This window comes from Hemibagrus wyckioides, linkage group LG25, assembly GCF_019097595.1.
Source record: "Hemibagrus wyckioides isolate EC202008001 linkage group LG25, SWU_Hwy_1.0, whole genome shotgun sequence".
NCBI lineage: Eukaryota > Metazoa > Chordata > Actinopteri > Siluriformes > Bagridae > Hemibagrus > Hemibagrus wyckioides.
The window spans coordinates 11,072,873-11,092,127 of NC_080734.1; the positions used below are offsets into that span (position 1 = coordinate 11,072,873).

Genomic DNA, 19,255 nt, shown 5'->3' on the forward strand with positions numbered 1-19,255 from the left:
ATCTGTGGTTAGTTCTCCAAGATGTTTGGAATGACCAACAAGCCGAGTTAACTGTGTGCAAGTCTAAATAGAAGAACTGATGCTGTTTTGCAGGCAAAGGCAGGGTCACACTAAATATTAATTTGATTTGGACTTATTTCCATTTTGTTAAATGATAAACAATTGTTAATACTTCTATTTTTGAAAGCATTCTTTATTTACAGCATTTTCACACCTGCCTAAAACTTTTGCACAGTATTGTATATCTACAAAACACTGTAGTACATCAATAAATACTGATTCAATACAATAAACATTCATGTCAGGTTAGGAAGTTATAAGGTATAACCAGCAAATTAACACAATTGGGAGCCTGGTCTTGGTCTTGAATCTTTGTGGTCTTGTCCCATTTTCATATACTTATTATTGACTTGTTCACCACTGCCTAAAGTCTTGGTCATGATTTGGTCTTGGCTAAGATGCTCTTAAACCCAAGATTACTAACCTCTTTCAGAAATAATTTAAATACAGCAGCAGCAAATTAGCACAAGTAGTGCTAAACATATATAAGTGCAAAAATATTTCAATACCTCCATATTTAATATGTTCAGAGTAAACATTTACTCTACCAAAACTGTTCTGAAAAACTTTCCTTGATGTTTCGTTTTCATTTGCTACTCAGAGTGTTTTTTTCTGATTCACAAAAACTTAGCTAACCTTCATGACCCCAACATTTTTTCGTCAACATTTCCTACATTTTCAATTCTACAGCAACATGAGGGTGTTAATGACCTGCACACTTGGAGCTAATCCAAGTTCTCAGCTGCTCGTTCCCCATTTATTGGACATGTGAATGAAAAGCTGTGAACACCTGCTTTTGCAGACTTAGGCAAAGGAGCTCAAACATTTACCTAATGAGGGAGTTGCACCTGTCAGACAACGAGACTTTGCTCATGAGGAGCCTGGTTTGCATGTTATCCTATGTATTTGCCCTTCCAGCTACACACTGAACCTGCTCTGTGGCCTACAGGCACGCACACATGCAAAACATTGCTTACTGTCGGCAGAGCTCAGCTGCAGCTCCTGCTCAGGGTGTTCCCGAAAACACACACATCAGCAGGGAAATATTCAAATGCGTAGATAACCTGTATGGTACGCAGTACAATGTACTACAGTTAGGAGCCTTACAAAAGTTTTTGCTGTGAATATTTAACAAGAGAAGTCGAGTGTAGCAACAGACTCCGGTATTGTTTTTGGTTATGCAAATTATGAAACTCCAGCTATCAATACCAATGTGTTGTAGGCACCAAAAAAAAACAAAAAAAACAGGAAATTGACCGGGTGATGTTTTTTCAATCTTCAACGGTTCAGTTACTTTGAGGTTGTGTCCACTGTCACCTCAGAATCCTGTTCTTGGCAGGCAGAAGTGGAACCCAAGGTGATCATTTGCTGTTGAAGCCCATCTGCTTTTTCATGGTGTGCATTCTGAGATGCTTTTCGGTTCACCGTGGATGTAAAGAGTGATTATTTTTCTTTTCGGTTCACCATGGATGTAAAGAGTGACTATTTGTGTTACCACAGCCTTATTGTCAGCTTGAATCATTCTGGCCATTTTCCTCTGATCTCTCATATCAAAAAGGCTTTTCTACCCACATAACTGTCACTCACTGGAGCCCTCCACACACACAAACACACACACACACAATTGTAAACTCTAGAGGCTGCAGTTGATGAAAATCAGATGATCAGCAGTTTCCAGCTCATCTGGCACATCCATGCCTTGATTATAGTTACTGGGCTCATATTTCTTTCCCTATTCTGATATTTGATGTGAACATTGACTGAAACTCTTAAACTGTACCTGCAAAATGCATTGCGCTGCTGACACGTGATTGGCTGACTGAAAAATTGCATGAATAAACAGGGCTGCCAGTGGTCCTCTTATGGCTAGAGAAGTGTGTACTGGTTTCTATGTGGCTGAAAAGTGAATACAAGGCTATACATATTGCATTTTAATGTAAAGGTCACAGACGTCTGACTTTGCCAGTTAAGTGTCTACCTTTTAACTTAATTCTGATCTTATTTGTTTATTGGTCTGTTTCCTTACAAGACCAAAAGAATATTACAGACTGTTAATTTGTTTATGAGCCTTTAGAAGTCAGAAATTTGCCAGATCCACTCAAGATGTTTTTAGGGATCTATCATTAAAGTGCGACATTAAAAATGTATTATTAAAAAAATAATAATATATAACTATGAGCTTGATGTAATTGTGTGACAGCAAATATTGTATCGACTCTCTTTTAAATGTTATTGTGAATTTCTTATTTGAATGCCACCAGTAGAATCAGATATTTTGTCCATCTGCAGATCTGTTTCTGATTACTTATAGGAATATTCCACAAAAAAACAGATTGTTTACTCTGGAGGAATTGCAATTACTCCTGAGAGCCAACATTCATTACACCTTCTGAACAAAACAAGCTTTGGTAGTAGTTTTGGCATATGGAATTGAGCACTGCCAAGTAAAAATAAGAGCTCAGTACACCAAAGAATATAGTGCACCATGACAATATAACGTATTTGTTGCTTTCTGCAGTTTTTTTGGCATATTTAATATGAAAGGCTTTCTTTTTTCTGTCCTCAAGCCAGCGTCAAAAAGCCACAGGATGTGAGAAGAATCGTAGGAATTCCTCCAAACACACATAAAAATGACAAGGCTCTGCAATTAAAATGGGAGGTTTTGCACATAATGCATACTACAATGTTTATGAAAGGTACACCCATATCTGTTTATCTTCACAAAACCATAATCAAATGTTTGCAATGGGCTAAGACTATATATCCAGATCTGAAACACAAACTGACGTCTATTGTTGGAAAATTGTTCCCTGTTTTGGGCTTAAAACACCAGCAATGTTTGTCTGAAAATCAACACCAACCGGCTGCAAATGGTGCAGTGCGTTGGGACCTTTACGGGCAAACAAACATTGATCTTTCTTCAGTCCTGGCTTATCTTGTCTCTGTTTACTGCTGATGGCAAGGAGAGGATGGTTCCAGCGGCCCACTACAGCAGCTATAATTAACCAGAAACAGATGATATCTAATGTCTCTGGAGGACAGTGGAACACTTTCCCCGCACAAACCTCCCCAAAGACAATGTGTTGCCATTTAGCAAGGCACCGAGCCCAATTGCTTTTGTGTTTTTTTTGCCATTAATTGTTTCTGGCATGCTTGCTGTGGGAGTGCATTCTGTAATTAAACATAATTGCATAAGTGAGCTTGAAACATTATCTCCCATTTGCTGGAGCTGGATCACTTTTGCCAAAGCAAGGATAAAAGCACAAACAAGTTTAGTGGAGTGGTGATTTTAGCATTCGTTCATTAAAGAGGGCTTTTATAACACGTGAAAACATTCAGGTGATCCTATTTAGGTTGTAGCGACTGCTTTTACATGATGGAAAGCTCAGATGCCAGCTGTGGTCACAAGTACTGGAATACAAACAGTCCAAACCACATAAACCTAAAAGTTTCCCTAACAAAGGTTTGATGCTTTGTATATATATCTTGTAAGACAGACTTTGTATTCTGAGTAAATTATCCTAAGAAGAATAAAATCTTATATCCTTTTTTAACATTGAAAAGGATAGAAAATAAAAATAAAGAGCAATAATTACTGCGGGAAAATATGGGCTGAATATATTCATTAACACCACTTACTATATATCACAAAGTTTAAAAGTGGACATTTCTGTAACATATCCTTCACAGTATCTGATTACCAGCAAGAAAAATCAACCTGCTTCTAATCAGACATCTGAAGTAGACCTACATTACCGAAAGCTATTTCCAGAACAACATTTTGTTACATCAATTATGTTGTATACTGCCATTTCATGTGGCTCAGTCTGCTTATCCACTGACTTGAACTGAATTTACATTGTTCACAATATGTGTTTCTTGCCAAAATTGCCTTCACACACAAATCACTGAGACCTCAAAGCAAGAGAGAAAGCAAGAGAAGAAATCACTTTACACAGGAAAAGCTCAGACAATGTGTGTGTGTCATGTAATGAGGGACTTTATGCAGGAACTAAGGCAGGATGGTGATGTGAGTTTAGTGGTTAATAGCTTCCATTTTAATTTAATTTACATTGCATTTACTCATTTAGCAGATGCTTTTATCCAAAGCAACAAATGAGGAATTTAAACTTTAATGCCCGTAATATTTTCCTAGTGTTTGCAAGGTTTGATAGCTTTTCTGATTGGATTTGTACTTTGTGATTGTGTACTGCTGACTTTACTAGTCTGCACATCTATCATTATCATGAAGACATTGTGTCTGTTTTTTTGTGTCTTATATCAACTATAATAAGACGTTTTTTGGTGATTAAAATACGTATGTTGCAGATTTACAGCACATCTATACCAGATCTTCAAGAGCAACAAAAACAAAAACATAGGCAGCATGCAGGAACTAGCTTGGCTAAAAGTAAAAAGCTAGCTGAAACAACTTCTGAAACAACTGTGGTTTTAGCATGGGTACTTACCATTTTTGATTGTCAGCTCTTTAGGGTTCTCCAGCGATGGTTGGTGGTCTTCTATGCCTAAGCGTTGATCTATAACACTGACATTACCACAACATATTTAATAGCAGTTCTTATTTTGTTCTTTGGATTGTAGCATGATGAGATATCCACTGTTGTTTGAGTCCAAACAGAAAAAAACTGCTCTGACGTTAGAGGTGCAGTTAGGTCTCTGATGGTTAAACAGGTGGGGTTAAGATTTTGGATTGTAATTTTTTATTTTTTTTTTATTAGTCCTTGAACATTCTGTCATTCTCACAAATGAACACAAAGCTCCACCCCAAGAATTTGTTCAGCTAGAGTCAGCATTAGCAGGGAATACCAGGACAACACTTTCTTGTGCATATGGACAATCAACAGATTGAAAGCCCAGTTAGAATACAATACACATTATATTTCCAAAGGTTTTGTGATACTCCTCCAAAACATTGTATTCAGGTGTTGTTTTTCAGGGGTTAGGTTTGGCCCCTCATTTCCAGTGAAAGCTTAATGCTTCAGCATACCAAGACATTTTGGACAATTTCATGCTCCCAGCTTTGTGGGAACAGTTTGGGGATGACCCCTTCCTGTTCCAACATGACTGTACACTGGTACACAAAGCAAGGTCCATAAAGACATGGATGAGTGAGTTTGGTGTGGAGGAACTTGACTGTCCTGCACAGAGTCCTGACCTCAACCTGATAGAACACCTTTGGGATGAATTAGAGCAGAGACTGTGAGCCAGGTCTTTTCATCCAACATCAGTGCCTGACCAAACAAGTGCGCTTTTTAGGAAACTCCCATAAACACACTCCTAAACCTTGTGGAAAGCCTTCCCAGAAGAGTTGAAGCTGTTATAGCTGCAAAGGGCGGAGAGATAACTCCATATTACATTCATGTGCATGTATAGGCAGATATTCCGAAACTTTTGGCAATATATTTTACACACAAAATTTGTGTTAGATTTTTATAAGAATGGTTATGAATGCCGTTACTCTGTACTATTCGATTCATTATGTAAATCTGTCCATTCATACAATTCAAAGCTTTATACAGCCTGTTTTCACCAGAAAAAGATATTGCAGCTTAAAGAATATTTTTATGACCATTAATTATACTAAATCAATTCAATCCCTTCATTAAAAAAAAACAGTTCAGCTTTGAGGTGAACATGAAACATGCTGGATCTATCCAAATACATTTCATATCCCCATCATATCAGGAGTTATTTCCCATGAGTATCCCCCTCCCTGACCTTTTCCCAAAGCTATGCAGTGCAAATATCACCTCATTTCATGTTAGCTGGGGAACTGAAATGAAAGTGGTCTTCCTCCCTGTGGGGGCTAACCTTCCCAAACATGTGCTGAATAACCTTTCTCGCAAACTGTATCTGGATCTGTGCCGCATGATACGCCCCTGATATGCAGTGTGAAAGAGAGAAGGGTAAATGCACCCTGACCTGGAAAATGAATTGATTCTAATTGTGAAAAATCATTTGGAAAAGCTGCCAATTTATTAGGTACACTACGACACAACAATCACCCACCTCCAAACCCTCAGGTATACCATCTACAAGTTGCCTGTCATTATGATTGTGGTATTGAGTATGAATAAGACAGAAAAGCATTACAAGCATTAGCTAATATTGAGGGCTATAATGGAGCAAACAATGATTTTGTTAATGTTTATCATATGTTTGGCTGACATCTTGAGATTTTTTTAAAATATTTTACAATAAATGAGCCTTAAAAACTCCTAATGATGGGACAACCTGTAGACTCAAGGAATATGCACAGGCATTTTTCACAAAAATCACACAAGCAAACAAATGGCATATAACCAGAATCTGTCGATCATCACCTTTCATCTTGTCTGATTAAATGACTTCGTTTTGCATCATGCTGATGGAATGAGCTCAAAAGTAAAAGCCTGTGGTGGCATCTGTATGATTTGAGGAATGTTTCCTGGCACATGTTAGGGCTTGTGTGACTCAGTGTATATCACTGAATTGCATCTGAACATCACTGTTAATCAAGTTCACTCCTTCTCGGCTACAGTTTATCTACACCCACTATGATAAAGTCACACGACAATTAGCATCATTAAATGCTTTTTAGTGAGTTTTCATTGCTTCAATACAGGTGGAAAGCACCTTGTAGAAACCATGTCCAGATGAATTTTTTGAACTGTATCCTTTTTGTCTCTTTAGAAGAAACTTGATAAGAGAGGATAAAAAGGTCAAGACCCATCTCACAATAGGAATGAAAAGCAGTTCCTACCGTGATTGCTTAAAACAGACAGGCTTAGCCGACAGATTACTGTATCATGTCTGGTCACCTCCTCTTGTCGTCTACTTCCCCTCAGACTAAGAGATTCATGCGGCTGTCTGTTGGGAAGCTGCGGAGATATGCAGTCCCTGTAAATCCCACCAACGCACAGAGGCGTGAAAGTGGGAACGTGCTGGTGCTGACCAACGGAAAAGCCGAGATTAGACAGCCTGGGAGAGGAAGGAGACAGTTTGCTTTGCAGAGTCTGTGTTTACAGAAAGAACGCGTTTATCTGTTTTCACTTTCTATTTCCACTTTAGTTGTAATTGTAGTGTCTATACCACAAAATGACAGAGAAAAACAGTCTGCTGTGCCCAACATAAACAGAGGAGTACTGGCAGACATGAAAGAGATATCAGACTGTAAAGAATCACCCTGGGATGTAGACCTCCCCTCCTTCATAGATTAGATTATCAGTATCTGGGTTTGCTGCACACACATGCGGATGTCCTTGCCCAGGGAAATGAACGCACCATTCCAGGGTGGAGGTCCAATTCTCTTGGAAATAAAAATAAATGTGAGTGTTCTGGCCATCTTCAGTGTGTGCTGAAGCTGTCTTAAAGTCATTAGAATTGCAAAATCTCGGGACTGATTTAAAAAAAAAGCTTTTTTCATGTATGAAATCAGAAGCCGAGTGAGCATGATCAGCATTATCTGAATGACATCACCACACCTTTTTATGACAAGTAGCTGTGGGCAGTACAATGCTGCATTTCAAATTACGCTCCGTCTATCTTTGGACCGCGTAATCAGTGAATACTGGTGATTTTCATCAAGGTTTAAGTGGCTCTTGAGAGCCCCAGAGCGCAGAGAAATGACCACCTCCACCTCAAAGCTTGCTGATTACTGCATTCTCCAGCTGTGTCAGTAAAGGTCCACAGCTACATCGCAGCTATTGTCTGCTCTCAAGCACAAGATTCACCCCCACCCTAGCATAAAGTTCAAATCTAAATGCTGTCTCCTGTTTCATCTAATCAGTCACAATGCCACCTCTGTTTCTGACATTTATTCTGATTTTATGTTTATTTGGCATTTCATCTTTTGTCCTTGCAAAAAAAAAAAAAAAAGTCACCATGGTGTTGATTTTATACTCTAAACTGATAACAGCATGGTGTGAACTGAACGACACTATCGTCTGCATAACAACACTGCATAATAAGACCTGTTTCTTTAGCATGAGATGCCAAACACTCGGTAAGATAAAGGGCTTTGGTGATTAATAACACGAGTCACGAATAAAAGAAAAACAGGGATACTGACTTTATACTGTATTTATACAGCTTATGGCCCTTTGTTAAAGTCAACAATAAAGATCACTGAGAGATATCAAAGTGCACTGTGATGAATCTAATAAAGGATAACCAGGTCCTACGCGCAGGCTAGGATAGTATCTCAGACATGGTTGTTTAAGATGGTTATTTATTTAGAAATGATAGCACTTTATTTGTAGCCACTAATTGTCCAAGCATAAAGTCACTGAATTTTGTGCCACACAGCATTATTCATGTTTTGCGCACATTTTCATGTTTTTAAAAAGGTATTGCATGGCCTCGCTGGCTATTGCATTTGCTTTTAGGAAGTGGATGATGCATGCGAGAGAGGTACTAAAGCATGGCCCTGATTTGTGAGAGCTGGAAAAGGAGGTCTGCTGCTCGGCTATGAGAGGACAGATGGCTCGTGATGGCTCTTTTAGCTCAGCGCGAGAGGCCGCCGCTCCATCATCATCATCTCCACAAGCATTAACAGATGATTGGACTGGATAAAGCGTTACAGCCCCTCACCAGTGTAAAGCGCTAAGATTTTCTTTTAAATAAAAAAAAGTCAATGGCTGTAAGCAAAGTAAGATTTGATTAAGAACTTGAAAATGCTTGAAAGTGCTTGCTGCTAAAGCGCTGCTTTATGGTTCCATGGAAACAAATTATTTCATTAGATGTTTAGAGAGGGTGTGGGTCATTTGCAGTATGCACTGCTTCCATACTGAACAGAGCTAACTGGTTGTGAAAAACAGTTGTTTACAATTAGAATTATACCTGTATGTTATTGTTAACTAAACTTTATTAGTACATTCAGGAAAATCAGCTACGTTGTAAAAATGATTGCCTGAATCTGTGCTGTGGAATGGAAGAGATAGAGCATTGCAGCTAGTAGTGGCAGAGGAAATGTCATGGTGACAGTAATGAGAAGACTACTGTGTATATATCATGACTAGCTGCAGGTGTTTTAGAACTCAAGAACCAATCCAATGCAAAGGGGCTTCCTGGTGTGCCATAACATATCCACTCAATGGATTTCCTACAAAATTACACCGCTGTCATACTCCTTAAAGCCTTGTTTTGTTTTTCACCAGCAGAACAGTGACTTACAAGCTGGGGATGGTTTAATGGGTTATTGCCTTCACCAAAACACACACAAGGGGCCAAGTCTGAGGCTGAGCCCTTTGTAATATCAGTTTTATAGTTTCCAGCTGCTGGAATGATGAGTGAATGTCAGAGAGATGCCACATATCCCCCAGAGTTTGATGTTAATGGCGTCTCGGCAATCATTTCTGTTTATGAACCTGGAGCTGTAGACTGCAAGAAACCGCTTTTCTGCCAGTCCGTCCCTCCTACCTGTTTATTAAAGGAACGGTTTGGGGAAATGTCAAGTTTATCATTTCAAGCCAGCATCAACTCTGCATGTGTGTTAATTTGACCCACAGAATTTTAACTTTCATTGCTTGTTAGCTACTTTTGTCTCATGGCTACCAGACAAAGATAGAAAAGCAAGATTTGGACAGCAGACAAGTAGCAAATGATTGACTACATTTGAGGTAAGTAGGATATTTGTGTAAATCTGAGTTTTCCACAAATCGTTCCTGAAATCCTGTTTAGCTCAAAGGGATGTAGTGCAGCTGCTCAAAGTACACTCTGCTGCTTTGTTCCTTCCCAGCTGCAAATTTCAGCCCTTTTTAGTGAACATCTTTTGCTGTGGGTTCATTTGAAGCCTTTCGGAGAGGTGATGAGTGGCACCAGGGTGTAAATGGCAGCGGTGAACTGAGGTGTGTGTGGCAGGGCATTGGTGAATGCTTAAGAGACTGACTCCATGCAAAGCTTTCACTTCAAATGCGCAGGTTCAACAATTCAAGGTGAATGCCCATCTGTTCAGTGACCTCTGCTGCAAGTGCTGAAGGTGAACAAAGCCATTGTGTGTGTGTGTGTGTGTGTGTGTGTGTGCAGATGCTGCTATTCCTGATGACTCTTTGAAAGTGAATTACACTCTTTGAGGAAAGGAAACAAGAAAAATGCACTATGTAAACAAACATTAGATGGGTTCACATTGTATTGCCTCAACAGGCTGGTCTTTAATTACACATCTTTAGCCTTCCGCTGACCCTGTGAGACTGCATTATTCCCCAGCGTGTGGCTAGTGGCCAGACTGAGGTGACCCCTATCTGCCAGCACTACACTGCAGCAAACGCTGCTTCCATCAAAGCCACTATTGTATCAACCATTTGGAGGGATCAGATGATGCTCCTTCTCCCTCCCTCACTCTCTCTCTCTCCCTCTCTCTCACACACAAACACACACACACACACACACACACGCGAACACACACACATATTTCCTGCTGGCAAGCAAAACATCAAAGCTTCATTGCTATATTTCCTGCAGGTGAGTGAATACTCCAGTGCTACAAATATGGCTACATTTTTACATGTAAAATTATGTAAAATAAGTGACTAGTACTACAGGGTGCTCCAGGGTGAACTCATAGCTAACCATAGACAGGGATGGGCAAGAATATATAGGCCTACAAACCAAAATGTATTTTAAAACATAACACACTACATATATAATACATAGACTCACTGAGCACTTTATAAGGAACACCTGTATACCTACTCCACATGTTCTTCATGACACTGAGAACTGAGAATTCCACAGTCAGCCAAGAACAGAGAGCTGAGGCTGTAGTGGCCACAGGCTCACCAACACCAGACAGCTGAGGACTGGAAAAATGTAGCCTGCTCTGATGAATTTTAGTTTCTGCTGAGGCGTACAGATGATGGGGTCGGAATCCGGTGCCAACAGCATGAATCCATGTACACAACCTGCCTTGTGTTAACAGTCCAGACTGGTGGAGGTGGTGTAATGGTATACAGAATGTTTAGGCCCATTAATACCAATCATCATGTAAATGCCACAGCCCATTTGAGTATTGTTGCTGACTGTGTGCATCCCTTCATGACCACAATTTATCCTCTTCTAATTGCTACCAGGATTGCATGACCATCTTTGTACACAGTGCAATCATGCAAGTGTAAAGAAAAAAAAACAATGCAAATTACAAATGTTATTACTTTATAGTTCAATTCATTTATAGGATTTCAACACACTTTTGAAAGAATGCATAATGAATGTCTATTCAGTTCATCTTTCCTTATAATTCGGTGGTATTAGATGAAAACAGAGGCTCCTCTGTGTTAACCTTAAATACAAATTCTTTTAAAATGCTTTCATCATAAGTGAGTTTGGAATAAAGATATTTCTTTTCGGAACATATCATGTCACAAGTGTCAAAATGTTTGTCCACTGTGTGTTCGATTAAGACCATGTTGAAACCTGCTGGAGTATTCCTTAAATTGTATGTAATGAGCAATGTTGTTGTTGTTGTTGTTGTGCACCTGCATTTCCTTTTAAGCACTAGTTCAAAATCAATGTGCTATGTGGCCTTGTTTATGTGGACAAAGCACACTTTACATCTTAATATAATTTACAGCTACAATCTCATAGACCAATTTGCAAAAATGCCATAGCAAACCCAAGCAGTAAATTTTTAAAACCACATGAGAACAGTGTACAGCACATGAAAATCCCAGCTGATAATGGACAGACCGCGGTGTTAGAGACAGGCCGCATAAATGAGGTCAGAGCTGTGCAGTGAGCGGCCTGAAGCCGTGACAGCTCCATTACCCAGAGGTGGGCAGATGCCTGGCAGCCTGCAGCCGAGGCAGGTGGAAAGGGAGTTGGGCAAGGGTGAGCAGGTGTTCTCCCTGTGGGCACCACACTCCCCCATCCAACACCCCCAGCCATGCACACTCCCCCTGACACACACATACACTCTCCCCACCTGGCCACTCATACTGCAGCCCTTAGCTAAGCACAGCTCCGCATAACAGCCACTGTCTATGACAGGAGAGCATGAAGGACAGAAGGCACTACCCTTCAATTCTAAAAGGAATTGACCTGAGATCAAAAGAGCTGTGTGCGAGGGTAAATTGGAGTCTCTGCGCAAGTGGGCAAGGGAAGTTAGAAATGCACAGCGGTCACAATTTGTTTTGTGGTTGGTGCTGACATGGGCGGGAAAGCCCAAAGAGCTCCAGGTGAAACTAGCATTATGTTCCAGAACGCACCTGTGTGTGTGTGTGGTGTGTGTGTGTGTGTGTTAGTATGCACTCATTCTACAGAAATACCCTGCAACCCATATCTACGGGGCCTCCGTTCTTTACTAACAGACTGGTGTGACCTCGTCTATTTCCACATAAAGTTCTCTGAACAAACTGAGTTTCTGTCCTCCTCACACACCCTCAGTGTGTTTTAAACACCTAGGAGCCAGAAGCAGGACTGAAGCCAGATCAGACGCACTGTCCAATTCTCACTGCTTCCAGGCTTTGATGTTTCAGCACTGCTATGAGGCCGTGCAGCTAACAGCACCTGTCCTGTGAAGTCATGCCTCAGGCATCTCTCACACTGCAAGCCAGAGAGTATGTGAGCCGCGGGCCAGCATGTCGGTGGGATTCAATATGTTGGTGTTACAGATGTGTAACTCCCCGACATGCCTGCCAGCTGCCCTGCTTGAGTTGATATGACTTTCTAAAAGCATGCACAAGCATACAGATAAAATTTACCACTACACCACTATATGGTTATATTTGTAAGTTCTTACAGTGTGAATGCAAAACCAGTTGCCTAGTAATGTTACCTAACGTACATCAGCACACAGTTTTACATCAGAACAGGCAAGAGTATTTTGTTTAAGAATTTCTAATAAATTCAATCAATATTTCTCTCATCTAGTGTGGTGCTAGAAAGTGTGAATCCTTTATAATTTTCTGGATTTCTGCATAACTTTGACCTGACGTGATCAGATCTTCTGAAGCATTATCTTCTGAAACTGAAGTATTATCGTTTTTACATTTATTATTTCCAATATATAAATATCCAAATATCTTTGTCAGAAACATTATGTGAACCTCTAGGACTATAAGACAATTTAAAGAGGTAATTGAAGTCAGGTTCCAATCAAGGAGATGGAATAAGATTAGCCGTCTCTCCTATATTTCAAGAACATAACCATATGTTCTTCACTATCAAAATCTGGTCTTCACCACCAGGTTTATGGAAGTGTGCCATATCCAGATCAAAGGATATTCCTGTAGAGAGTTAGAAAAGCTCACCAGGCTGGACACAAAAGGTTGCAAACCATTTCTAAGCCTCCATCAGTCCACTGTAATGCAACAGATATACAAATGGAGGAAATTCAGCACAACAGTTACTCTGCCAAGGAGGCATCCAGCAAAAGTCACTCCAAGGCCATGGCAAATAAAGTCACCAAAGAAAGGGTAACATCTAAGGTCCAAAAGGCCACTCTTGCATTGAAAAATCTCGAAGTCCACTATTAAGCGAACACCTAATAAAAATTATGTGTTTGACAGGATACCAAGGAGGAAGCTACTGAAACTTGTTTGAGTGTTTGCTCAAGACCATGTGGTTAAGGTCTGAAGCCAACTGAAAAAAATGTTCCATGGACAGATGGATTCTGTATAAAAAGCATAAATGGTAAAAAACAAAGTCCGAGCTCCAACATCATCCCAATTATGAAGCATGGTGGTGGTAGTATAATAGTTTGGGGGGCTTTTCTGCCTCAGATCCAGGATGGCCTGTTATTATTAATGGATATATGAATTATGGATCGTACCAGCAAATTCCACCAGGAAAATGTCAGGGTATCTGTAAATGAACTGAAGCTTAACTTTAAGTAGGTCATACAGCAAGACAAACCCCCAAAGCAGACACATAAGTCTAAAAAGAAATGGTTTAAGCAAAATAAAAATGTAACATTTTGGAAAGTCAAAGTCAAGCCCCAATAAAAATGTTGAAGGACCTATAAAAAGCACTTATTACAAGAAAGTCCTTCAGCATCATTGAGCAGTTTTGTGAGAAGTAATGGGTCAAAATTGAAAAATGAATTGTGATTATTTGCCATAAAACAAGAACTTGGAAACCACTGAGTATCTTTAACATACCAAGCTGGCAACCCTATCATTAACTGTCTGTCCACTTCTCATCCGCCAAGCATTGAGGAAGAGTGATCACTTTATGAAAATGAAGAATGGCTGATACAAGTAGTGGACCTCTGCCTCAATGGACGATCCACAAATTAGAAAATATAAATCATAAAATGATAATAATCTATGTGTACACGGCAATATGAAAAAAAGTGTTCTAGTGCTCTCATGTCTTCTAGGCACATTTTAGGAGCTTCACTTGTGTTGAGTTGGACAGAAGCCCTGGTAACCTGTGCTGAGTGTCAGAGCGTGCGCTTCGTGAACAAGCTAAGGTGTTCTCCTTCTCACACCTTTCAGAAACAGCTGAGAAAAAAAAAACTATTATTCTGAAACCCTACACCATTTGGCCCATGTTCCATTCAGTATAGAACACAGAGGGAACACCTGAAAGACTCGAGTTTCATATGATGGTTCAAGAGATGCTATTGAATCGTGTTAGGTTACACAATGTCCTTTTGTTTTTCAACATTTCAGGAAGAAAAGGTCAGAAAGCACTCAATAACACACTGTGTAACAAGGGAAACCTTCATTTGTGTAGCGTAATCTACCAATGCTTCATGTTGGTATGAAGCATGGTCTCATAGAGCATCACGATTTCCAGCCTAGGAAATGGTAACTGAGAAGTGGTTTATGGAGCAAGTATTAAACTGTAGGCTTTGTCATAAAGTTGCTCTCTATGTGCACTGCATAAGTATACTATGAAATATGCTATGGTGTTGTGTGGGATGCAGCCCAAGGTTGCATGAGACACTAGATGGGCCATTGTACAAGAGAGACAGAGAGAGAGAGAGAGAGAGAGAGAGAGAGAGAGAAGGAGAGAGAGAGAGAGAGAGAGAGAGAGAATGTGACCCTGTGCATGTTTTTATATCTTGGTGGAGACTACATGACCCCACAAAGATTATATAATATCAGACTATATTTGGCTGGTTCCCATAAAAACATTTTTCATTCATTCATTCATTCATTCATGAAAGAAAGAAAGAAAGAAAGAAAGAAAGAAAGAAAGAAAGAAAGAAAGAAAGAAAGAAAGAGGTAAATTTTCTAATTGATGTTAATGTAAGGGTTAGCATTAGGTGTAATAGTAGCATTAATTAGCTAATTAACAAATGATCTCAGTTGGAGGTTCTCAAAAGAATTGTGCCCCCCCCTTCTCTGTGTGTGTGTGTGTGTGTGCATTTGGATCACACACCAATGTCAGAAGAATTCAGTAAATTATTGCCACATAACATTAATGACAGTGATGGAATTTTTTAACACATGTTTCATTCCTTCTTAAACGGTTGTCTTAGGAACAAACACTCCATCATGTTCCTAGGCTGATCCCTATACACAGCATCTGTAGAATATGAGTGATTATTTGGCTGCAGACAAGAATCTCAGCATGTTTACCTGTTCTGAGAAAAGAACTCAAAATCTGTTTACTCAAAACTCATTTATACTGGACGTCTGCGGGCAGCTGTTCAGTTTCACCGATCTGTTTAAACTGGGCAATATAATGCCAAGACCAACTACAGCCATTACACATTAATAAGAGGTTTAAAGGTTCTGAATCTGAACTAAACTGTTTAAAAAAAAAAAGTATCCAATTTTGTGTAGCTCTTCCATTTTGTCTTTAAGCCACATTGACAAATTCTTCTAGAGCTTAATTTACAAATGCATTCAATGCAACAAATGGCCGTAGACTTCAATTATAAATAAATTTGGATTAAACTGGATTTCTGCTTTATTCTCAGTGGAGTGATGTGTAGACATTAATGCCCATGTCAATGCAGAAGCGTTAGATGGGCGTGGAGCTTAATTTGTTTGTTTCACAGCCCTTGGGGATGTGTGTGAAACAACTCACTGGTTGATTTATGCTAGGAAATTTGTTACATGGTGGTTTAGTGGTTAGTGCATGTGCCTCGCACCTCTGAGGTTCCCACCTTCACCCTTTTGTGCATGCTTCAAGATTTCTCTGGATACTCCAGTTTCATACTGGTGTCTAAATTGTCCAGACTGTGTGTGTGTGTGTACCTCCCGACTCTGGCTCCAGGTTGCCCTATGGCTGGATTTGTTATACTTTTTGCCTTTCCACTGCTGAGTGCGCGTGAAGCCAGGTCATCTACACGAGGAAAGCACGCAGAAAGAATTGTGGGCTGGTTTTCAAGCGCTCAAGTGTAGCCAATAGGATTACACTCACCCCCTGATTGACGTGTCCGCATGGACCAATCCGTGTCATTCTTTAGCCAGCATCATAAGCCCGTGCAATATATAAACCAAAACACAGCAAGCTCTGGAATACATCTGCGAGACAGAATTTCACGGTTTGTTACCGAGCAGGAAACAGGTTCAGTATGAAGGCGATCAGTCCAGTGCTGCCGATGCGAAGGACTCACGTCAACTCGCACGCGCAGGATCTCGGGATATGGAGAAGTAAGAGCGCGTGGGACGAGCCGCTTGGTGTGCTTTGTGACATGAACGACTGCTACAGCCGCCTGAAAGAGCTGGTGCCCAGCCTGCCGCAGGACCGGAGCGTCAGTAAGATGGAGATCCTGCAGCATGTCATCGATTATATTCTGGACCTTCAGATCGCGCTGGACTCCAGCTCGGATAATGCGAGTCCTCAAACGCAGCGACGTCCTGGTCAAGCAGGAGTTTCCTCCAGTACTGACTCTGATATCAGCTCCTTCCAGGTAAAGACACGCATAGTATCACGTGCGCATTTAACAAAGTTCAGCAGGACGTAAATAATGTCTGCATGTGTTCATTCAGTTCATTTTACACCAGTGTATTGCTGTGTGTCGTGGTCATGCACAATATTACAAGCTTCCCCACTGACCATTTGTTGCTTCCTTGGACTTCTTTATGCAGGGCACGGTCCACAAAGTGCACACAACTACGAAGCACTTAAAATAGCATGGGTATAAGATACAAAACATATACGACTAAGAAAGCTGGTTTGTACAAAAGTAAATAATTGTACAACAAATGCATAAAGAGTATATGTGCGTATATACAGACACAGCTGGACTGTCAGTCTGTCCAGCACATTGTCCAGACTTTTACTGAACCTATCTACTGTTATTAAAGTCTGACTAATATAATATCAATGTAATTCCCTAGTTTCTTATAAGGATTTACTATATTAATAAATGTTTAAGTGTTTAAATATAGTCATTTACATAGTGGTTTCCCTCTGTATAACATATTAATGAAATATAAAAAGTAGCCTAAACAAACCAGAAGGACTTCACACTTTTGGGACAACAGGATGTGACTATAACCTGAAGCATCCGCAATATCAACATCATTGAATATCATATCTACAGGTGCCCGTTTTACACAGAAACCTATTCCACCTCACACAAAATCAGAAAACAATGCGGGGAAAGATGAATTAGTTTGTTAATTAATTCATTTACAGAAGAAGCCTATAAACATGTCATAAAACGGAATAGAATTGCGTACAAGTGCATAGAGTGTATGCAGTTTGTCGCTAAAGAAGAAGGCACATGCATGTGTAATTTATTTCAGTGTGTTGTGTTATTTCTCCTCCCCAGATAAGCCACTTTGCAAGAGAAACCAACACAGATGACCAGATAACGATCTGAAGCGGTAAGACACGTGTTCTGACACAGTGGTTACAGTGTTATATGTATGTCTGCAGTTTCCTAATAGTTTCTAATTAAATATGAAATGCCCTATAAAGTCTTATGGCATCACTTTAAACGTGATACTGCAAGTGAGTGCACTTGCATGGGAAGGAACTTGGAAGAACCCGTTGTGTTTATGTGTGATAGTTTACATGTGGACAGATTTACAATTTGTACATGTCAGGATGTCCGAAGACCATGGTGTATGTACTATGGGATTGCTCAGAGCTTTAAACTTGAGGCCGGGTGGTGGTGGTGGTGGTGGTGGTGTGGGGGGTGAGGGTAAGGGGGAGAAAATGAACACCGCGGCTTCCTCTGCGGCGCCAGTGGGTCCGGATCTCTGCCTCCTCCTTCTCTAAACACGCCTTTCTCTCTCGCTGAATATTTTGCAGGTGTTTCTTTGGAGCAAAAACAGGACCCTCTTTTTTTTTTTGTTGTTATCCTTCCGTGTACTTTCGCCTGGACTTCATCTTGACTGACACGGATTTCCCTGGAACGGAGATAAACCATTCTGTATGTCTGATTTATATTTATCTGCAGGCCATACACGACCTTACTTCCAAAGGAAGACCTCCTTACAGGACTGAGAGGACCAATTGTTTCAAAAAAAAAAAATAAAAAGAAAGGAAAATAAACAGAAAGGGGGAACACATTTTGAGAAGATGTCAAACAGCAGGCTTGGTGTGATCAGACATCAGAGATGATCACTGCAGTGCTGAGAGACTAACAGATCATGTTACTATGACACACAAAGTGTTACCTTTATTTCAGTTTTTATGCAGTTCTTTTAACAGAATTTATGCAGCACTATTCACTATCTAGACCTTGCCTAAAGCCATCCCTGAGCCAGTAGAGGGTGCTGCAGCTGACCTTCTGCTCTACTCCATTCAGACACTTGGCCACGTGGGCCTGCTTTATTTCTAAACTAAAATAAACCACCATATTGATTTTAGAATCAAGCTGATACATTTTTTATTTTATCATGACATTAAAATAATATTCTATTAATATAATCTTTCAATACCATTACCGTTATTGTACATTTAGCCGTTTGCCCCCTTCCAGGTGAGGGATAGTTGAAATGATCACACGTAATAAGAACGTGTTACCTGGTACAGGAATAAATATTAGAAATTTCCCCAGCACTGATTCTAAATCACTACATGGGCATGAGATGAACAGTGTGTGTGTGTGTGTGTGTATGTGTGTGAATGAATGTTAAAGCAGGGTGAACAGTAAAGGTTCACAGCGTGCCATTCCTATAAAGCGCATCAATGTTTTTCTTTAATTCTGCTGGAATGTGATGTTAGTAATGCCAAATGATTTTCTATAAATAATGTAAATTGCACTTTTATATAAAATAAATTATGATGTAGACTACTAAATGGGCCACTTGTCTTTATATTGACTTTTTATATTGACTCT

At 40.0% G+C, this 19,255-nt stretch overlaps 1 protein-coding gene across 1 annotated transcript; it reads left to right on the forward strand.

Annotated features, from left to right (window-relative positions):
• Nucleotides 1-16,462: 16,462 nt before the first annotated feature.
• Nucleotides 16,463-18,451, forward strand: id2b (inhibitor of DNA binding 2b). Its single transcript, XM_058378909.1, has 3 exons — nucleotides 16,463-16,870; nucleotides 17,738-17,792; nucleotides 18,223-18,451. The coding sequence occupies exons 1-2, from the start codon at nucleotides 16,532-16,534 to the stop codon at nucleotides 17,786-17,788; spliced, it is 390 nt and encodes a 129-aa protein (XP_058234892.1). The 5' UTR covers nucleotides 16,463-16,531; the 3' UTR covers nucleotides 17,789-17,792; nucleotides 18,223-18,451.
• Nucleotides 18,452-19,255: the final 804 nt, after the last annotated feature.

Excerpts from the sequence above, each read along its gene's own strand:
- id2b (XM_058378909.1), top strand. The coding sequence starts at position 16,532 with ATGAAGGCGATCAGTCCAGTGCTGCCGATGCGAAGGACTCACGTCAAC. Across the intron at positions 16,871-17,737 it reads CTGATATCAGCTCCTTCCAG|ATAAGCCACTTTGCAAGAGA; the intron begins GTAAAGACACGC and ends TCTCCTCCCCAG.